The sequence below is a fragment of the Aphidius gifuensis genome, linkage group LG5 (genome assembly GCF_014905175.1).
Source record: "Aphidius gifuensis isolate YNYX2018 linkage group LG5, ASM1490517v1, whole genome shotgun sequence".
Classification (NCBI taxonomy): Eukaryota; Metazoa; Arthropoda; class Insecta; order Hymenoptera; family Braconidae; genus Aphidius; species Aphidius gifuensis.
In genome coordinates, this window is record NC_057792.1 from 5,508,547 (window position 1) to 5,525,992 (window position 17,446).

Below are 17,446 nucleotides of genomic sequence, written 5' to 3' on the forward strand. Positions count from 1 at the left end.
ATCGATATAATAATTTATTTAATATTCATAATTCGTTATTTATTAAGCGATTCTAATAATTGTATTAGCTTTTGTTGTATATTGTGAAAAATAAATGATACTGGAGTCTGATTTTGTCACAAAGTAAAACAAAAAAATTTCATTAAAATTGTTGTTTATTTATTCCCTATTTTTTTTTCAACATTTGGCTATTAATTAATTGATTATTTGTGATTAATTATTAATACTGTATTAATAAGATTTTTCAAACTATTTATTGAACATTATTTTTTATTTTTCAAAAGATTTAAAGATTTTTTAATATTAATTTGACAAAGTTGTTTTATCAATTTGTACATTAAATATTTTTATAACAAATTATGTGCGCTATTTTTGATCATTAAAATATTAATAATAAAAAAAAATATTACTTCAACTAGTAGCTGATAAAAGAAAAAAAAATTGTTAATAGATTTTTTCTCTTTTTTTTCGAGTTTTATTTCTTCCAATTTTAGGAAGACCATTGATTAATTAAAACAAGCATTTGAATAAAATTTTCTATAAGGCTAAAATTAGAATAAAAAAAAAAAAAAAACAAAACGATTTACTTGTGGTTATAATTAAATAATTAACCACAATGAATTGTTTTTGTTTTATTTTTTTAAATTATAAAATAAAAATATACTTTCTTTTTTTAGTGTTATAATATTTTTTTTTTCTTTTAATATTGTTTAAAATTATCTAGCCAAATAATTTTTCAAAACAACCGTGACAGTATGGTTTATCATTTTGTTCTTTGAATGTTCCCTTGTTTAATTGTTTCAAGCAAAAAGCACAAACAAAATGTTCTGGATGAAATTTACGAAACATTGCTGTTATACAACGACCTAAAAATAAATAAATAAAATTTATAAAACAAGCATTTTTTATTTTATTATTTAATTTATTATTTAATTTACCAGTTATTGGCTTATGACATCCAGCACAAAGTGAACCACGTTTTGCATGATAATGAGTCTCACAATAAGGCAAACCTTCGTGATCAAAAAATGAGCCACCTTGAAATTTTTGTCGACAATCCTAAAAACAAAAATAATATATAAATAAATTAATATAATAAATTAAATAAATTTTAACAGCTTTGAAATTATATATTTTGAAAATATATTTTCACAACATGTGTTGTGATATTTTCAACATCTTAAATATCATGTTAATACAAGATAAATAAAGTCAAAAAATTACTGGCAAATATCCAATTTGATTCAGCATAATCTGTAAAAACCTTGAAATAAAAATTATAAATTTTAAATAAATTAATACATTCATCAAATCTGAACTCAAATTTCATTAAATGAGTCAACAGATCGAAGAAATTAAATATTCAAAATTAAATGATAGAAAGTATTGATTAAAAAAAAATTAAATACAAATACTTTTTGACAATACACACAATATCCTTGCCCTCGACAAAAGGTCATGGCCCTTTACCCCCCAGCCACCCCCCTGCACTTACAATAAAAAAAAAAACAAAAAATATTTGAAAAAAAAAATAAACAAAAATCAAGTGCAAGAATTTAATTCATGCACTTTTTCCTAACTGTATTTTTGTGTTGTTGTTTTTTTTGTTTTTTTTTTGTTTTTTTTTTTTTTATTTCCATACGTTTTATTGTTATTAAATTACATAATCATTAATAGGAATTAATAGTTATTTCTACGCAAAAAAAAAAAATGTTTTATCATTTTTTCTATAAAAAATGAAATTTTATTTTATGAGAATAATAATAATTGTAAATAATATTTGGCTCGTGTGTATTATCATCAAGTGTTTGAAAAAATTTTTTTATAATTTTAAAACATTTAAAAAAAAATTTCTAGTCATCAATCTGTCATCGAAGAGATTTTTGTTTTTAAATTTTTTGTTTTTTTATATTTAAATTTTTTTTTAAATTGCTGAGGGTTTGCTCCACATTATTGGAGCTGGGGGGCATACAGGACAAGATGACAGAGAGACTGATTAAAATTTTTCTTATCAAATGTTGATATTTTTCTTCTTTTTAACTTGAAAATATTTAAAAATAAAAATTATGCTTCTGTAGCTTCTTCTTCTCCTTCATCGTCATCATCATCAACACCAACGCATTTTTGACAGACTGGTTTGCCCTCCATTGCATAAAAAGACTTTCCAGACACTGGATTCTTGCAATCCTAAAATAAACATCAATGAAAAACACAAAAATAATAAATATACTTGAAAAGATCAAGTAAAATTTTGACACAACAAATGACTCAATTAATATCCTGTAATAAAAAAATATATAATTAAATAAATAAATAATAAATATTTATACCCTGCAAACAAAACAATCAGGATGCCATTGACTGTTTAATGCAGATATATAATTTTCCATAATAGCACGATTACATCCACCACATTTTGGTGCAAACATATCAAAATAATCATCTCGACAATATGGTTTTCCATCACGTTCATGAAAGCCTTCTTCACCAAATTGTTTTCCACATTGAGCACAGAAAAAATGCTCAGTATGCCATGTTTTTTCCAATGCAGTAACACATTTCTGCAAAAGATAAAATAATGAAATTAATAAACAAATATATTTATAAATAATAAATAAAATATAAAATATAATTTTACATCAAGTATTGGTCCATTACAATAAGCACATCTTGGTGAAAATAAATTATGATAATCAGTTTCACAATATGGATGTCCTTCACGTTCAAAAAAATTTCTTGTACCAAGTTCTTCACGACAATGTGTACATGTAAAATGTTCTGGATGCCATGTTTTACCAAGTGCTGTTATAACTTGTCCAACAATTGGTTTTTCACATGCACTACAACAACCTTTTTGTGTTGTATTAACACCTTGTCTACTCATGTCTGCTTGTAAATTACCAAGCATAGAATCCAATTGATTTTGTTTAAATATAATATTACTACTTTCACCTTTTTGTGGTTGATAATTATGTGATGTTTGTGTTTCAGTTATATGAATTTTAGATTGTTGTTGTGATGTTGTTGTATTTGATGGTGATGATGATAATAATAATTCACCAGGTAATGGACTTGGTATACTTTTTGTTGCTTTATTTGGTTTTGCATATGGTGAATCAGTAACTGTTTGATGTTGATGAGTACTACCGTTTATCTAAAAAAAAAAAAAACAATTAAATAAACAATAATAATTATTTTTAAATTATATTTTTCAATTAAAATTATTTGTAATAGTTTTATTTCGATAATTTATAATTAATATTTAACTAAACCTTTCTTGTCTCAGTGAGCTTCCAAGACTGACTGAACTAAACTCTCATGATCAAAGATAAATTTTTTTGAAAAAATAAATAAATATATAAAAATCAAACTACTAAAAATCCCCACTACATTATTTAAATCAAGAATAAACATGAAAATGAGGAAAAGAGAAAGATGACATTGGTGATGATGATTCTTAGGATTTTGTTATATTGAGGGGGTTTAATTTGTGGTACTGATGCAAGTTATTTTAGTAACTTGGCCAGCCAAGAATGGGCAGACAGACGTTTTTAAATATCAAAATTGTATTTTAAATCAAGTGGGACATGTGGTTATTTTATTATTTAAAAAATTATTCCTTATTTTGTCGAATTAATAATAAAATTAATCTAGTATTTTTAAGGAAGTATATAACTTGATTCAATTTTGTACATTGTATAAAATGAAAAAAAAACAAATGGTTATGACAAACTGCATGAATTATTAAGATGCAAAATAAGACAAAATAAAATTATATATTTTATAGTTTTACAATTAAATTAATCAACTTTTACTAATGTACTATCAACAGATTACTAATGTACTCTTTTAATTACCTTGAATTCTGATAATGATGCCATAAGATCATCAAGTTCTTTTGTTGCATTTGATGCAGTATGACCATTTGTAAAGCTTCTATTAAGTGAACCATGATTTGGAAAACCTTCATAAATTGGCTGAACTTCAGTTGATGTTTCTTGTATTGTAACTTTAACTCTTCCATCATTTGTATATTCTCTGTTGAAATATATTTGCATTAAATATTTTAATATAATTTATCTATTGTTTATTTATTTATTAAAAATATTGTAATATTTTCTTTACCCATTTGGCACTGCTGTACTCAATTCTTCAAGTAAATAATCAACAGTAGGTCGTGATGTTGACAAACTACTTGCTGATCTCATTGTTGGACTTGTTGATCCTCTCAAATCTTGAGTTAATTAACAATCAAAACTTATAGATATAATATTAACAAAGAAACAACAAAAAAAAAAAAATCAGTAAAATCATTTTTTTCTAAAATGAAATTTATTTTTTGTTAACCATTTAAAAATAGATATATTTTTTGCAATATTTATTGGCAATATTCCAATATTTCAATCAACTTTTACTGGCGAATAATTTTATTATAAATAATATAATGATAATTTAATTATTTTAAAAACTCACCACCAGAACGATCTTGAAATTGTGAATTATATCTTGCATTACTTAAATCTTGAAGCAATGTATCGAGCTCAGATAAATTATTATTCAATGATGGCATTTTACCAGATGATTGATAAGGCAAACTATTTAGCTTTACAGATTCTTCAATAACTTCTCTGTTTTGATAAGTTGGCTAAATAAAAAAAAAATTAAATAAAATTTATACAAAGTAATTATATAAAAAAAAAAAAGAATCTAAACAAAATAGAGATTTATTTTTTCATTTGTAATTTATGTAGCAATTTTTTTTTTTTTTTTAAAGAATTATGAAAGAATGAATAACAAGTGTTTAAATTTTGTTTTTACTGGCATGGGAAAATTTTTAGTAGTGTAGTGTCGTGTGCCAAAGACGAATTTGTATTTTGTATTCGTGTATAATGATGATGTCAGAGAGATTTTTTATATTTTGACTTTTCAATTTATCAATAAAAAAAAATATATATATGTATATTCAAATAATAACAGAGAAATGAGCTGAAATAGTGGAAAAAATAATTTTTTTTATTTATTTTTTCAGATGAAAATTTATTGGGGAAGATTAGATAGTTAAAAAAAAATGGGTCAGTATATAAAAACTAAATCAAATTGATTAATAAATATTTAAAAACAAAAAGCAAACAAATAATTTGACCTAGAATAAATTTTTGGGTTTATATGACTTTTTTTTGATTGGATGTTTTGATGAGTAATTAAATTGGAATATTAAATAAATGCATTGAGACTAAAAATAATATTAAACGTTCAAATGAGACTTGGATAAATTGTCCAAGACAGTAATAATAAAAAACATCAAGTCAAAAATGTAATTGACCCTGTTATTTTCAACAAATATTTTGCCAAATATTAAAATGATTTATAAACAAATTTTATTTTTTTGTTCGTTACATGACATACACATGTGTTGCATCAATTGACAACGCAATTATAATATAAATATAATGATGATTTTAAATATTTATAAAATATAAGAATTAATTTAAATAATAAATTGATAATGCTTTTTTAAATTATTCATAAATTTTGTTGGAAAAAAGTATATATTTTTTGCACACGAATTTTTTTTTATAAATTTATTTCAAAAGTTAATATTCAATCGAAATTTATTTTTATAAAAAAATTTCGAAATAATAAATATAAAAAATTATAATTTTAAATAAAATTTATTGTTTATTTTTTATTCAACAATATTAAAATGTTGAAAAGCTTTTAAAATTTTGCAGCATTAAATAATAATAAAGATGAATAAATAATCAATTTTATGAGGTACTAAAAAAATAATTTTAGATGTATTTTTGCTTTAAGCTGTTTTTCTTCGTGTGATATTTGTAATTTAATGAAAATAAAATTAATTAAAAAATTTATCCAAGGTATATGATGCGATAATAATAATCTTGATAATAATCTATAATAATAAATAAAAATAAATAAACATTTCATACAATATTTGAAAGATTAATATGAAAAAAAAAAATTAAATTTGAAATAATAATAACATTGTGTCATTACAATAAAATGACTAATTAATAAATTTTTAAACTAATTAATTTTGAATTTATCAAAGATATATGATTAAAGTAAATTTTAAATAAATAAATAAATTTTTAAATGAAATATTTATTTATTTATCGTATGATATACTGTTGTCATAATTTTTTAAAAATTCAAAATAATCATTAAATCATTATGTCAATATGTTACTATGCTTTTATTATTTTTATAATGATTTATTTTAATTTTTAAATAACTTATTATTTCTATACTAATACATGCTTCATGATGTATTTCGGGGGAATTATTTATCAGGAATATTTTATGGTAAGACGATTTGAGTGGAAAATTTGTGTTTAAAAAATATTGTCATTTATAATTTTCTACTAGGTAAACTTTATTCATTCTATTATATTATTTTTTCCCTTCATTTTAAAGTTTAAAAAAAAAAGACAATGCCAGCGAACAGGTACTATAAAAGTTTCAACAATAAATAATTTATTAGCTTATTCCTCGATGCGTCGAATGAAAAAAAAAAAAAACAAAGAAAATCAATGGTGTATGCAAGTTTTGAGAAACAAGCAGGTGTCTTTTGTAGAAATAACGGATCAATACAAGAAAATATTCTATAAATGTACATACACATAAAAACCACTATTAACTGTATTGAAAAAAAAAAATTTTACAATAAATTTTTCCAAAATAATTTAAAACAAAAATTAAGAAAAAAAAAAAAAATTCTATATTTAAATTTACAGAAAATTGAGAAGGTCATTTTACAGCCTCGTTCAAAGATAAAATATAAATAATAAAAATAAAATAAATAGACATAAAAAAAGATTTTAAATAGCAAAAAAAAAAAGGTTTTAAATTAAAAAAAAAAAAACTTAAATAAAACAATATTAAACAGAATTTAAAAAAACATTTAAAATAATTTTTTTTTTTTTGGAGACGAATAGACGTCAATTGAAAATTGATTTGCGTCATCAACCAACAAAGCCACATCTTGTTTTTACCAAATTACAATATACAAATGCAAATGATCAATCATCAACTTAAACTAACTATACATACACAATACATGTAATCATTTTTTTTTAAATATTATTTTTTATATTTTTACTTATGCATATTTTAAGTTAACATAATAATTTACTTGCCAATTTTATTTATGCAATTTATTAACAAAATTATTAACGCTCATTTTTATATTTAATTTTTCAATATATAAATATATTTTTAATATTAACAATTAATAATTTATCAATGACAATAAATTATCTAAACTTAAATCAATAAATATTAATTTGTTTTAATTAAAATGCAAAAATTTCAAATTCAAAAAAACTAAAAATATTTACAAGTAAAAGTATTTTTTTTTTGAGCTTTAAAAATATTTGGAAGCTTTTATTTATTGATAGAGACATCTATTGAGCTTGCAAGTTGATATTTGAGCTTTTTAAAAATTATAATAATCAACTTTTTTACCGACTGATTGTAGAATATTAATTTTTTTTTTCAAAAGAAAAAAAATACTTGGAATATTATATTTTTGATGTAATAAATTTTAAAATAGCATTTTTAAAGAGTTTATTAAGTACTTAGTATTAGGAAAATTAATTTTTCATTTCTGACTTACCGATTGTGGTGGCAAGGGTGATGTATGATTTTCATAAGAGCGGTAAACATTTGATCCATGATTTCTTGCTCCATTTAATGATCCATAACCAGGTGTTGGATTATTTGTAACATGATGATTATTTTCTGGTGATACTGTATTTTGTAAATCAGCCAATAATGCATCTATAAAATAAAAAATAATAATACAATTAAATAAACAATAAGGTACATTTAAATATTGAGTAAATAAAAAAAAATAATAATTAAAATTTGTTTGTCGAAATAATAATTACAAAATATTATTACAAAAATAATAATAATAAAATAAATAAAAACACTTGTTTATTGGCATTTTAAGAATGTTTTTAAATTTTTTCGCTTTTTTTTATTCTAAGAATATTTATTGTGAAATGAAAAACAAATTATCGTTTATGTAATTAATTCGTAAGTCATAGTCTGTATTTTTTTAAAACCATATATGTTATTTATAAAAAAAAATAGTTTTGTTATTAAAAAATAAGAAGAAAACGATTATCCAGTGATAAATGTTTTTGTTTTTGAATTTTCTAAATATTATTGTTTAGAAAATAATTAAGACTTCTCACCGAGACTCAAAACTTCTGGTGATTCTTCAAATTTTTTAAGTAATTGTTTATTAATTTTATTCTTAATAATATTAACTGTTTCACTATTATTTTCTTCCATTATCATTGTAATTTTTTAATTTTTAAAACACTTAATTATCAATGGAAATAACACACACATTTTTCTATTTTAAAATTAACTTTTTTTAAAAAAGCTCACTGTCAGCTTATATAAAGCCGGCTGGTTTGTGTGTTCTCAATATTGTGAAAACTAAATAAATAATAAAACTAATTTAAAAAAATAAATGTTGCATCAAGTTTTAGGTGGGAGAAATTCCAGAGAATTGCAACCACAGAAGAAGAAATATAAGTTACTTATTTGACCTCGAGGATGCCTTATCGACTCTTCCGGAGTCGCCTGACTGGATTTATAAAAAAAATTATTTAAAAAAAAAAAAAACATTCCAACTGTCCAACAACAAACCTGTCAACGAACTTGTTGAATACTTGTTGTTTTTTTTTTTTTTTCAATAGTTTATTCATTCATATTAGAAATGAAAATAAATTTATTAAAAAAAAAAAAACCAAATTGTCTTGTGAATTATTCAAGAACAGTTTGGTATATTTAAATAATTATTTTTTTTTAATTTTTATCATTTTGTTTACTCACTTATGTGATCTTCCCAGGGTTCATGTTTTTGAATTGTTTTTAAACGATTTGATATGATTGGAACAATTGGTGACGTTGCTCTTGAAATATTCATTTTAATAATTTATTTATAAACAGTTTATTTGTTGATCTATAAAAAAAAACTACTCTACACTTTATTTAAACAATATATTATTTACTTATTAAATAATATAAATTATTTAAAAAATAATTTTCTATTCTAATTTTAAGCACGTGTGTTACTTTCTTGCTTTTTTTTTTGGTCAAGAAAATTAAAGTAGTATAAAAATAAAACGTAAATTGGAACATAAAATTTACAAGATAATTAACGAAATAAAAATTTAATAAATAATAAATTAAATTAACAATAATTAAAAGCTGTTGTTAAAAAATTGAAATGATTGAAAATTGCATTTATAATAATTATTGATAAACAAATATAAAACACAAAGAAAAAATGAAAAATAAATTTATAAAAAAACAATCACCACTTGAAATAAATAATAATTATTGTTTTTTAATATAACAATTGACAAGAGTACAAGTATGTCTCGATAGTAACGAAGTTAGATGACTTTTAACATAAATATTTAAACTCCCAAGAGTTTGTGATTTGTTGAATGTTTTTAAATAAATTTTTTAAGTAGTAAGTATACCAATACTATATTCACATATTCAACATCTCACTTTGGTTAATATATTCAACCCAGTCGTACAGCATGATCTGTATTATTATATATTTTTATATTCACATTTGAACTAGTTACCATCTAGACGATACCAAAAATAAATCCACCAACCAACCAACAACACTTATGATTATTAAATTAAAAAAATATTAAAAAACAAAATTTCATATATTTAAATTGCAATTTTAAACTTATAATTTTTTTTTTTTTAACAGACAATAAACAGTTCAACTTAATATTTATTGTGTGTAAAATATAATTTCCATTGTTAATATAATAAAAAAAATTGATTGACTTATGATCGATCAATTTGTCTTGAAGGTTGGGTCTTTGATAAATTAAAAAAAAAAGACAATTCATGATTGAGTTAAATATAAAATATAATTACACAACAAATATATGTCGAGATAATGTTTTTTTCTTTTTATTTGTGTGGGTTGAGGACCGTGAATGATCAGATTATATATTGGATCTACTTATATGGACCTAGACCTCGGATATTATATCATCAAGGATTTTGACAAGTACCCCACGCTTTATCAACAATTCAACTTTGTTAAATTAAATATATATTTTTAATTATCAAATTGACACTAATTATTGTTTAATAAATTGTATTTTTTTTTCGTTTTTAATTTTAAACTTACCAGGCATCATCATCATGATTAAATCACTACTATTTAGTTATTCGAAATTATATTGAGTGTTAATTTTTAGAAATTATTTTAAACACTTGTTTTTCTTAATTTTTTTTATGATCACAAGTGTCATTGAGACACAGGAAATAACACATGAAATAATGACTAAGAAACAACATGAAATCTTGATGTAATAAATTTAAAAAAATAAATAAATTCCAACTTGATAATTTGTTTATAAAATAATGTTAGAAAAAAAACACTAATTAGTAAAACTATTCGAAATTTTTTAGTGGAAATTTAATAATTCAACAAGTTGTAAGAACAACACAAAAGTGACTGTATGTTTAAAACCAAGTTTACTTTTCAATTGAGTATTAAAACTAAGTTCCATGACGTCATCGACAATTTCCAATCCTGGAAGCTGTAAATGGACGTCAATTGAGAATTAAAATTCAACAAAAAAAAATTAAACAATTGTTTTTCTTTCAACTTATTTTAGAGTTATAATAATTATATTTTTTATTTTTAATATTATTAATGAATTAATTATTTAAATAAAAGTATTTTATGTATTTAAATATTGCTAATATTACAATGGAATAAATTAGAAAATTTAAAATAATTGACAAAAGTTTTTTTAATTATTGTCATGAATAATTCTTTGTAAAATTGTCAAGTAATATTTTTATTATCATTGTTTATATCCTTTTTTTTAAATAAAAAAGGTGTGAATGTTAACAGGTGGATCAATGCCAATGTTAAAAAAAAATAAATACTTAAACAAATGTCATAGAAAAATAAATTTATCCATCATCTAAAAATAGAACAAATAAGTATTTACGAATCATTCATGATGCAACTTTAAATAATTGAGTTTATTGACCTTTAATGTTTTGTTTTTTTTTTTAGTTTTTAATGTATTTTAATAGATTATTATTGTTTATCTATTATTAATTAATAAAAGTGTTGATTGATTATAAAAAAAGAAACAACAAGTAAGGAGAGAATTAAAAAAATTAAGTGTTAAAAATTTATTTTAATTTTGTTTGTTTGTTTTTTTTTGGAGAACTTACATCCAGGTGCTTCAGCTTTTTTTGAAGTAATACGATAGGGTTGATAAACAGCCCCACGATGTACTTTACCATACATACTTCTATCCATATTTAAAAATTCAAAATTAAATTTAAAAAAAAATCTAAAACTATCACTAAAATGAGACACTTGTTTTTATTTTTTTTTATAATAAAAATTTCATTACTAAAATTGTGTTTGTATAGAATATCCAAATGAAAAATAATAAATTAATATAAACATAATTAATTTATGTTAAATGAAATTAAAATTTTCTAATGTTATTTAATTGTTTATTCACTTTAAAATTTATTTTGTCTTTTTTTTTTTGTTCAATGTAAAATAATGACAATTTATAATTAAAAATTTAAAATATTAATTTAATATTTATAGTCTATATTTTTAACTATTTTTTGATGATTTATTTATCATTTAAAAAATTAAATACATAATGAAAAAATTGTTTTATGAGAGTATTAAAAAGTTGTAGAAAAAAAAAAAAATGTTTATTTTTAAATGAAAATAATCACTATAAAACTAATAATGTTAGACATCAACTAAGATCACAAGAAGAAGACAGTCTAATGTATATTTTCTTGAACACACAACTCAAAGATATATCTTGGTTCTTGGGTTTTTGTGTGAGTTATAAATAAATACTACAAGTGAGCAAAACTGAAAAGATTACTACTCATCATCCATGCAGATTAATTCAACATTTTTTATATATCATTAATTAATATTTATTCTCATTTTGTTCATAAATATATAAGCAGTTTAACGAGTCAAAGAAAACAAGTATTTTTTTTCTTCATATATATTAACAATAATATTTAAAAATCCTCGAAAACTTTTTGTTTATTTTTGGAGTAAATTTTTTTTTCTCTTTCAAATTAATTCATTTAACAAAAAAAAAAAAATTGAATAACAAATAAATTAACATGATTTGATACACTAGTCATCGATAATTTTGAAAATATAAAAAAATTATTTTTTAATTATTTAAATATTCCCGGGTTTTATTTTATTGCGACTGTCAAAACAAAAAAAAAAACAAAAAAAAAAAAATCGAAAAATAAATATTTGTGTCAATTATTGTAAATAAATGGAATTGTTTTGTCAATATTTACGATTGATTGTTTATTGATTGTTAAAAAGAAGGAATTTACTTTATTGTTTATTAAAACATTATTAATAAATAATAATTGTTTTTATTATTAAAATTTTGAGGTTAGTTTGACAGGAAATAAATTTATTTTTAACTTACCAAGATCATCCATAATTATTATGATATTTTATTGAAATAATCGTTGATTTATTTTGTTATACACTTGGACACTTATCACTTGGTTTGATTGATAAAACTTTACGATAAATTAGAAAAAAATATAAATAAAAAAACACAATTATTTATGAAGGACACACACAAGCAAACTGGGAGGGACCGAGAGCAACCGACAGACTGGCGGGATTAAAACATGGAGGATGTATTTTTATTTTTAATACGGAAATGAAATAATAACAATAACAATAATAATTAATAATAAAAATATATAAATATAAAATAATAAATAAACATTAAACACAATAAAAAAAATTGAGGATAAAAATATTTTTATTCACATTTTTTTTATACAAAAAAAAAGAGAAAAAATAACTTCATTTTCATCATCATGATTCATGAGTCATGACAACGTATTAGTCATTTAAATTTATTTTATTTTTTATTATTTTAATTATTATTTACCTAACTATTTTTTATTATTTAAATTTATTCATTTTTTTTTTTACCAAGATGAAAAATTATCTACAGATTGTTTTACTAATTTTGTCTTTTTTTTAGGTGGAATTTCTAAAGTATCTTCAGATGATCTAAAAAAAAAAAAAATATTAATTATAAATAATTTAATAAACATTTATTTATTTAATATAAAACTTACGATGTACTTGTTGATGGTTTAACATATTTTCCAACACCAGATCTATAAACTTTAAGTGTATTATCAGAATCTTTTTTTTTTGATAACTGAATGTCTTTTTGTTCTTGTGCAATTCTTTCAATTTCAGTAGATCTTTCATTAGCCAATTGTTCATCAGCTTCTTGATATGGATCAACAAATACTTGTGCTCTTTGTATAATTATATCTTCAATTGGACGATCTTTATTATCAACTTCAATTTTTTCCATGGCATTTAATGTTTCAAGACCACCAACTATTTTACCAAATACAGTATGTTTTTTATCAAGATGACGACATGATCTAAATGTGATGAAGCTGTAAAAAATAAATAATTAACAATATTATCTAAATTTATATTTAATTATACATACAATTGTGATCCATTTGTATTTGGTCCTGAATTAGCCATTGAAAGAATTCCTCTACCTTGATGAACTAAATTTGGTTTTATTTCATCTTCAAATGGTTTATTCCAAATTGATTTACCACCATTACCAGTATTTGTTGGATCACCACCTTGAATCTTCAAATAAAAATAAACAATTTATCAATTAAAATTCTCTTTTTTTTTTCAATTTAAATTGTATCATACCATAAAATTTCTGATGGATCTGTGAAAATGTGTACCATCATAATATCCATCCTGACAATGACGAATAAAATTTTCACAAGTTTTTGGTACAACATCACAATATAATTCAACATTTAATATACCAAAATTTGTCAATAATCTAACGTAGCCTTTTTTTTTAACTCTTTCATATCTAACAAGATCTTCCTCAATAACTGCTGCTTCGTGCATTAATTCTTGTGGCATAACTGTTGATGTAAAACCTGCAGCAACTGCTCCAGTTGAATAATGAGCCTATATAAATTATATCATTTACAAATTAATATTATTTATAAATTATTTAATATATTATTTAATTATACTTACAGAATTAAATTTATCAGCCAATGCTTTTGGTGCTTTATCTTTTTTTTCAGCTGGTTTATAATCACGTTCTAGCTCTAATAATATTTCTTTTGTTTCATTTGATACTTTTTTTAATCTTGCATTTGGATTTTTACGATCTTTAATCATTTCTAAAATAAAACAAAATTCATTAATTATACATTAATATAAGTTAAATTAAAAAAATGATAGTTACCTTCATCTTCAACTCTGAGATTTTTTTTAATATGATGAAATGTTGAAAGATTAAATTTACTGGCATTTGTTGGATCTTGAATTGTAACTAAATCAGCTCTAACAAATTGTTCATCATTAACTAAATCTTTCCAAAATTTTGCTTTAATATTAAGCTGTTCAACAGCCTCCCATGAATAAACATTACCAGTTTTTTTATTAGCAACAATATGCGAATATTTTGTAAATGTTTTAAATAATATTGGACAATGATATTCATCTTGTGCATTTTTATGAAAATTTAATTTAATTAATGATTTCATATCAAGTGGTTTACCAGTAACTGGATTATGTTTGTATTGTTTCAAGTATAATAATACAGCTTCATATTCAAAGACATTACCATTTTCATCACAGTATGGATTTTCAAAAGGTTGAAGACTAACACAACAATGATCATATGGTAAACGACGAAATGTTGATTCTTCTGAATCATCATTATTACCACTTTTTTTACCACCATAAAGTGTTGTCCACTCGGTGTAGGTCAAGTACCTTTACATAAACAAATGAATAAATTATTTTAAATTACAATATGTTTATATTTTTCAACAATAATAAATAATAAACAATAATAAATATAAATAACATAACCGAATATTTTTATGACAACTTACATTTTATCTTTTTGATGCTGTCGTTTCCCCATCTTGCTTGATGATTGTTAATATCCACTGAATAATAATTTAATTAAAAATAATTTTTAATTATTAATATAGTTATTATTTTGAGTATTTGTTTATTAAAATAATAAATAAAAATTGACTTGTCACATGTGTTATTAATCTTATTATGACTTGTGACGTCACGAGAATTGTCAAGACGCCATTTTAAGAAAAATATGTTTACGCCATCTTTGGATTTCGAGTGTGTGGCGCATAATTTTTTTTTAAAATTCAAATTTGGCGGTACAACAGTAATGACCTCTAACGAAGGCGTGGGTTAATTATAGTTTCTCTTTATATGTGCAGCAATACGTAACGTCCGAGCGGATCGTTGTCTTTTTCTCTCAGTTTTGTCAATATTTTTGTGTTCAATTAATTGTTTATCAGTGTTATTATTGATAAACAAATTCTCGCTGATCTTTTGAGTATATTTTTATTACTTAATTTTACTTTAAAACAATGGATGTCAGCAAGTTTAGATATCGACAAAATGACTCTGACAAAATAGGCACGTAAGCATACACATATCGTTTTATTAACTTTTTATATATTCAACAAGCTTTAATTAATTATTCAAACAATTATTTATATTTATTAACATGACATTAAATTAATTAAAGTTTATTTAAGTCATCTTTATAATACATGGTAACCTAACCCTAATAATTATCATTTTGTTGGTTGAAAAAAAAATGTCTTATAAAGCTTCCACCGAGTCTTTTATATTGCCACTTTTATTATATTCTCAATGTAATAATTATTGTTTATATTTAATTATTTTTAGATTTTATCAAATACCAAAAAATGGAGACTCAAGGTCAATAATTAACGGCACAATAGGAAAAATTGTTGGACATGATAAATCAAGGTCAACAGATCAGGTTAATAATTTTTATTTATTTATTTATTATTTTTATAAACAACAACATGAGTAAAAATATTTTTTAACTATTGTTATGATTAGAACAACAATTGTCCATGACAATGTAATAATTGTCCTGATTTTGTTTTTTATTTAATTATTATTTTTTATTGTTTAGATCACAATTAATCTGTTGATGTCAAACTCAAATCCAACATGTTCTATTAACTGGAACAACAACAACAAAGAATAACATGTGTGGTGATGTCTACATGTAATCCATCACTCTAAAAATGAATTAGAATATGTACTAACAATAACTTGGTCAGCTGATATAAAACAATCTACATGTTGATGTTGCTGTTACAGTGTAAAATGGTAAGTTAATTTTGTTTTTTATTCAATATAAATAAGCTTAAAATTAATCAAATCATTTCATTGTTATTATTTTTTAATGATACAATCAACTGTTGATCTTTATAATGCTTGATGACAACACAATAGCTTCCAACTCATAACTAAAAATCATTTTTTTCTTTTACAGATTATGTGTTGATGCGTTTACTAAGTATCCAACTCGAATGGTCGTGACCCAGTGTGTAAAATTTTTATTTTTATAACTAATAGTAGAGTCAGTGATTGTGTGTGTTAGTGGTACCTGTTTTTTTTTTTATCTACTAGACACCAAATGAATCAACATGAATCGACAACACACAACGATGATTTGGCAATGATGACTTCTTGATGTTACTACCTGAAAACATCTGGACAAAGTTGCTGTTTGAAACTTCAAAAGGTAAGATTTGTTTTCATTCTTTTAAATTAATTGTATATGTGTTCTTTTAATAGCAAATAGGAGTACATAGTTGATACATCCAAATGGATTTATCAAACTGTGTATATATCTCCAACAAACTAGACATAGATAATTAACATACATGAAATGTTTTTTTTAATTCTATTTATTTCCCTTTTCCAATTCGTTAGCCAAACAATACAAATTATTTTTTTTATTCTCTTTAATATGTTGTTAACTGCTATTTTAAATTGCATTTTACTGTGCAGTTAAAACACAGTCGTTATCACGTCCATCAATAGAAATTATTTTACAAAAATATGACTCATAATATTATTATCTCTTTTTTGTTGTGATGACAATTTATTTTATGATAAAAAAATATAAAAATAAATAGCTATTTGTTTATCAAATTGCAATTATTATTTAGCAAAAAGTTTTGATAATTTCATGTCATCTTGGTCGATACCATTTGCATGAACAGCTAGCTCCAACATTTCATTTTTTTAATATAATTTATCATTTTTATTTCTTGAAATTATTCTGATACTCCATGTAGCTCTACGTGAGCTTGTATCTTTACTTGAAATTGTTTTTCAAATTTTTTATTATCACTCGTTGCTGTTATCATGATTAATTTTTTATCATGAAAACAGCCTTTACCGTGTTGCCACTTGAAAATAGTGGCTTAAGTGATG

The 17,446-nt window shown here is 22.2% G+C and overlaps 3 protein-coding genes across 9 annotated transcripts in view; 1 reads left to right on the forward strand and 2 right to left on the reverse strand.

Annotated features, from left to right (window-relative positions):
• Positions 1 to 720: 720 nt before the first annotated feature.
• LOC122857221 (paxillin) lies at positions 721 to 12,983 on the reverse strand. 7 transcript variants are annotated; one of them, XM_044159278.1, is made up of 10 exons: positions 9,363 to 9,469; positions 8,875 to 9,017; positions 7,640 to 7,803; positions 4,474 to 4,645; positions 4,126 to 4,234; positions 3,858 to 4,038; positions 2,639 to 3,154; positions 2,331 to 2,561; positions 939 to 1,059; positions 721 to 866 (listed from the first exon to the last, which is right to left on the reverse strand). In XM_044159278.1, exons 2-10 carry the CDS (start codon positions 8,966 to 8,968, stop codon positions 721 to 723), a joined length of 1,734 nt encoding a protein of 577 aa, XP_044015213.1. In that variant the 5' UTR covers positions 8,969 to 9,017; positions 9,363 to 9,469. The 7 variants fall into 7 exon arrangements, with proteins under 7 accessions (XP_044015213.1, XP_044015216.1, XP_044015214.1 ...); XM_044159281.1 differs by lacking the exons at positions 8,875 to 9,017; positions 9,363 to 9,469 and adding an exon at positions 12,543 to 12,983; XM_044159279.1 differs by lacking the exons at positions 8,875 to 9,017; positions 9,363 to 9,469 and adding an exon at positions 11,278 to 11,938.
• Positions 12,877 to 15,206, reverse strand: LOC122857223 (RING-type E3 ubiquitin-protein ligase PPIL2). Its single transcript, XM_044159285.1, has 7 exons — positions 15,043 to 15,206; positions 14,388 to 14,920; positions 14,174 to 14,322; positions 13,829 to 14,101; positions 13,608 to 13,759; positions 13,216 to 13,551; positions 12,877 to 13,147 (listed from the first exon to the last, which is right to left on the reverse strand). The coding sequence occupies exons 1-7, from the start codon at positions 15,072 to 15,074 to the stop codon at positions 13,063 to 13,065; spliced, it is 1,560 nt and encodes a 519-aa protein (XP_044015220.1). The 5' UTR covers positions 15,075 to 15,206; the 3' UTR covers positions 12,877 to 13,062.
• Positions 15,207 to 16,729: 1,523 nt separating this feature from the next.
• LOC122857227 (insulin-like growth factor-binding protein complex acid labile subunit) overlaps positions 16,730 to 17,446 on the forward strand; it is a 90,024-nt gene continuing 89,307 nt past the window's right edge. Inside the window, exon 1 of the mRNA XM_044159292.1 lies at positions 16,730 to 16,748. The gene's annotated coding sequence lies outside the window, so the exon portion shown is untranslated. The remainder of the gene's footprint in view (positions 16,749 to 17,446) is intronic.

Coding starts and splice junctions, on each gene's coding strand:
- LOC122857221 (XM_044159277.1), bottom strand. CDS start 8,331: ATGATAATGGAAGAAAATAATAGTGAAACAGTTAATATTATTAAGAAT. Junction 4,235..4,473: donor ATTTCAAGATCGTTCTGGTG/GTGAGTTTTTAA, acceptor AATTAACTCAAG/ATTTGAGAGGATCAACAAGT. Junction 867..938: donor ATGTCATAAGCCAATAACTG/GTAAATTAAATA, acceptor ATTTATTTTTAG/GTCGTTGTATAACAGCAATG.
- LOC122857223 (XM_044159285.1), bottom strand. CDS start 15,074: ATGGGGAAACGACAGCATCAAAAAGATAAAAT. Junction 14,323..14,387: donor TCTCAGAGTTGAAGATGAAG/GTAACTATCATT, acceptor GTTTTATTTTAG/AAATGATTAAAGATCGTAAA. Junction 14,102..14,173: donor TGGCTGATAAATTTAATTCT/GTAAGTATAATT, acceptor TAATTTATATAG/GCTCATTATTCAACTGGAGC.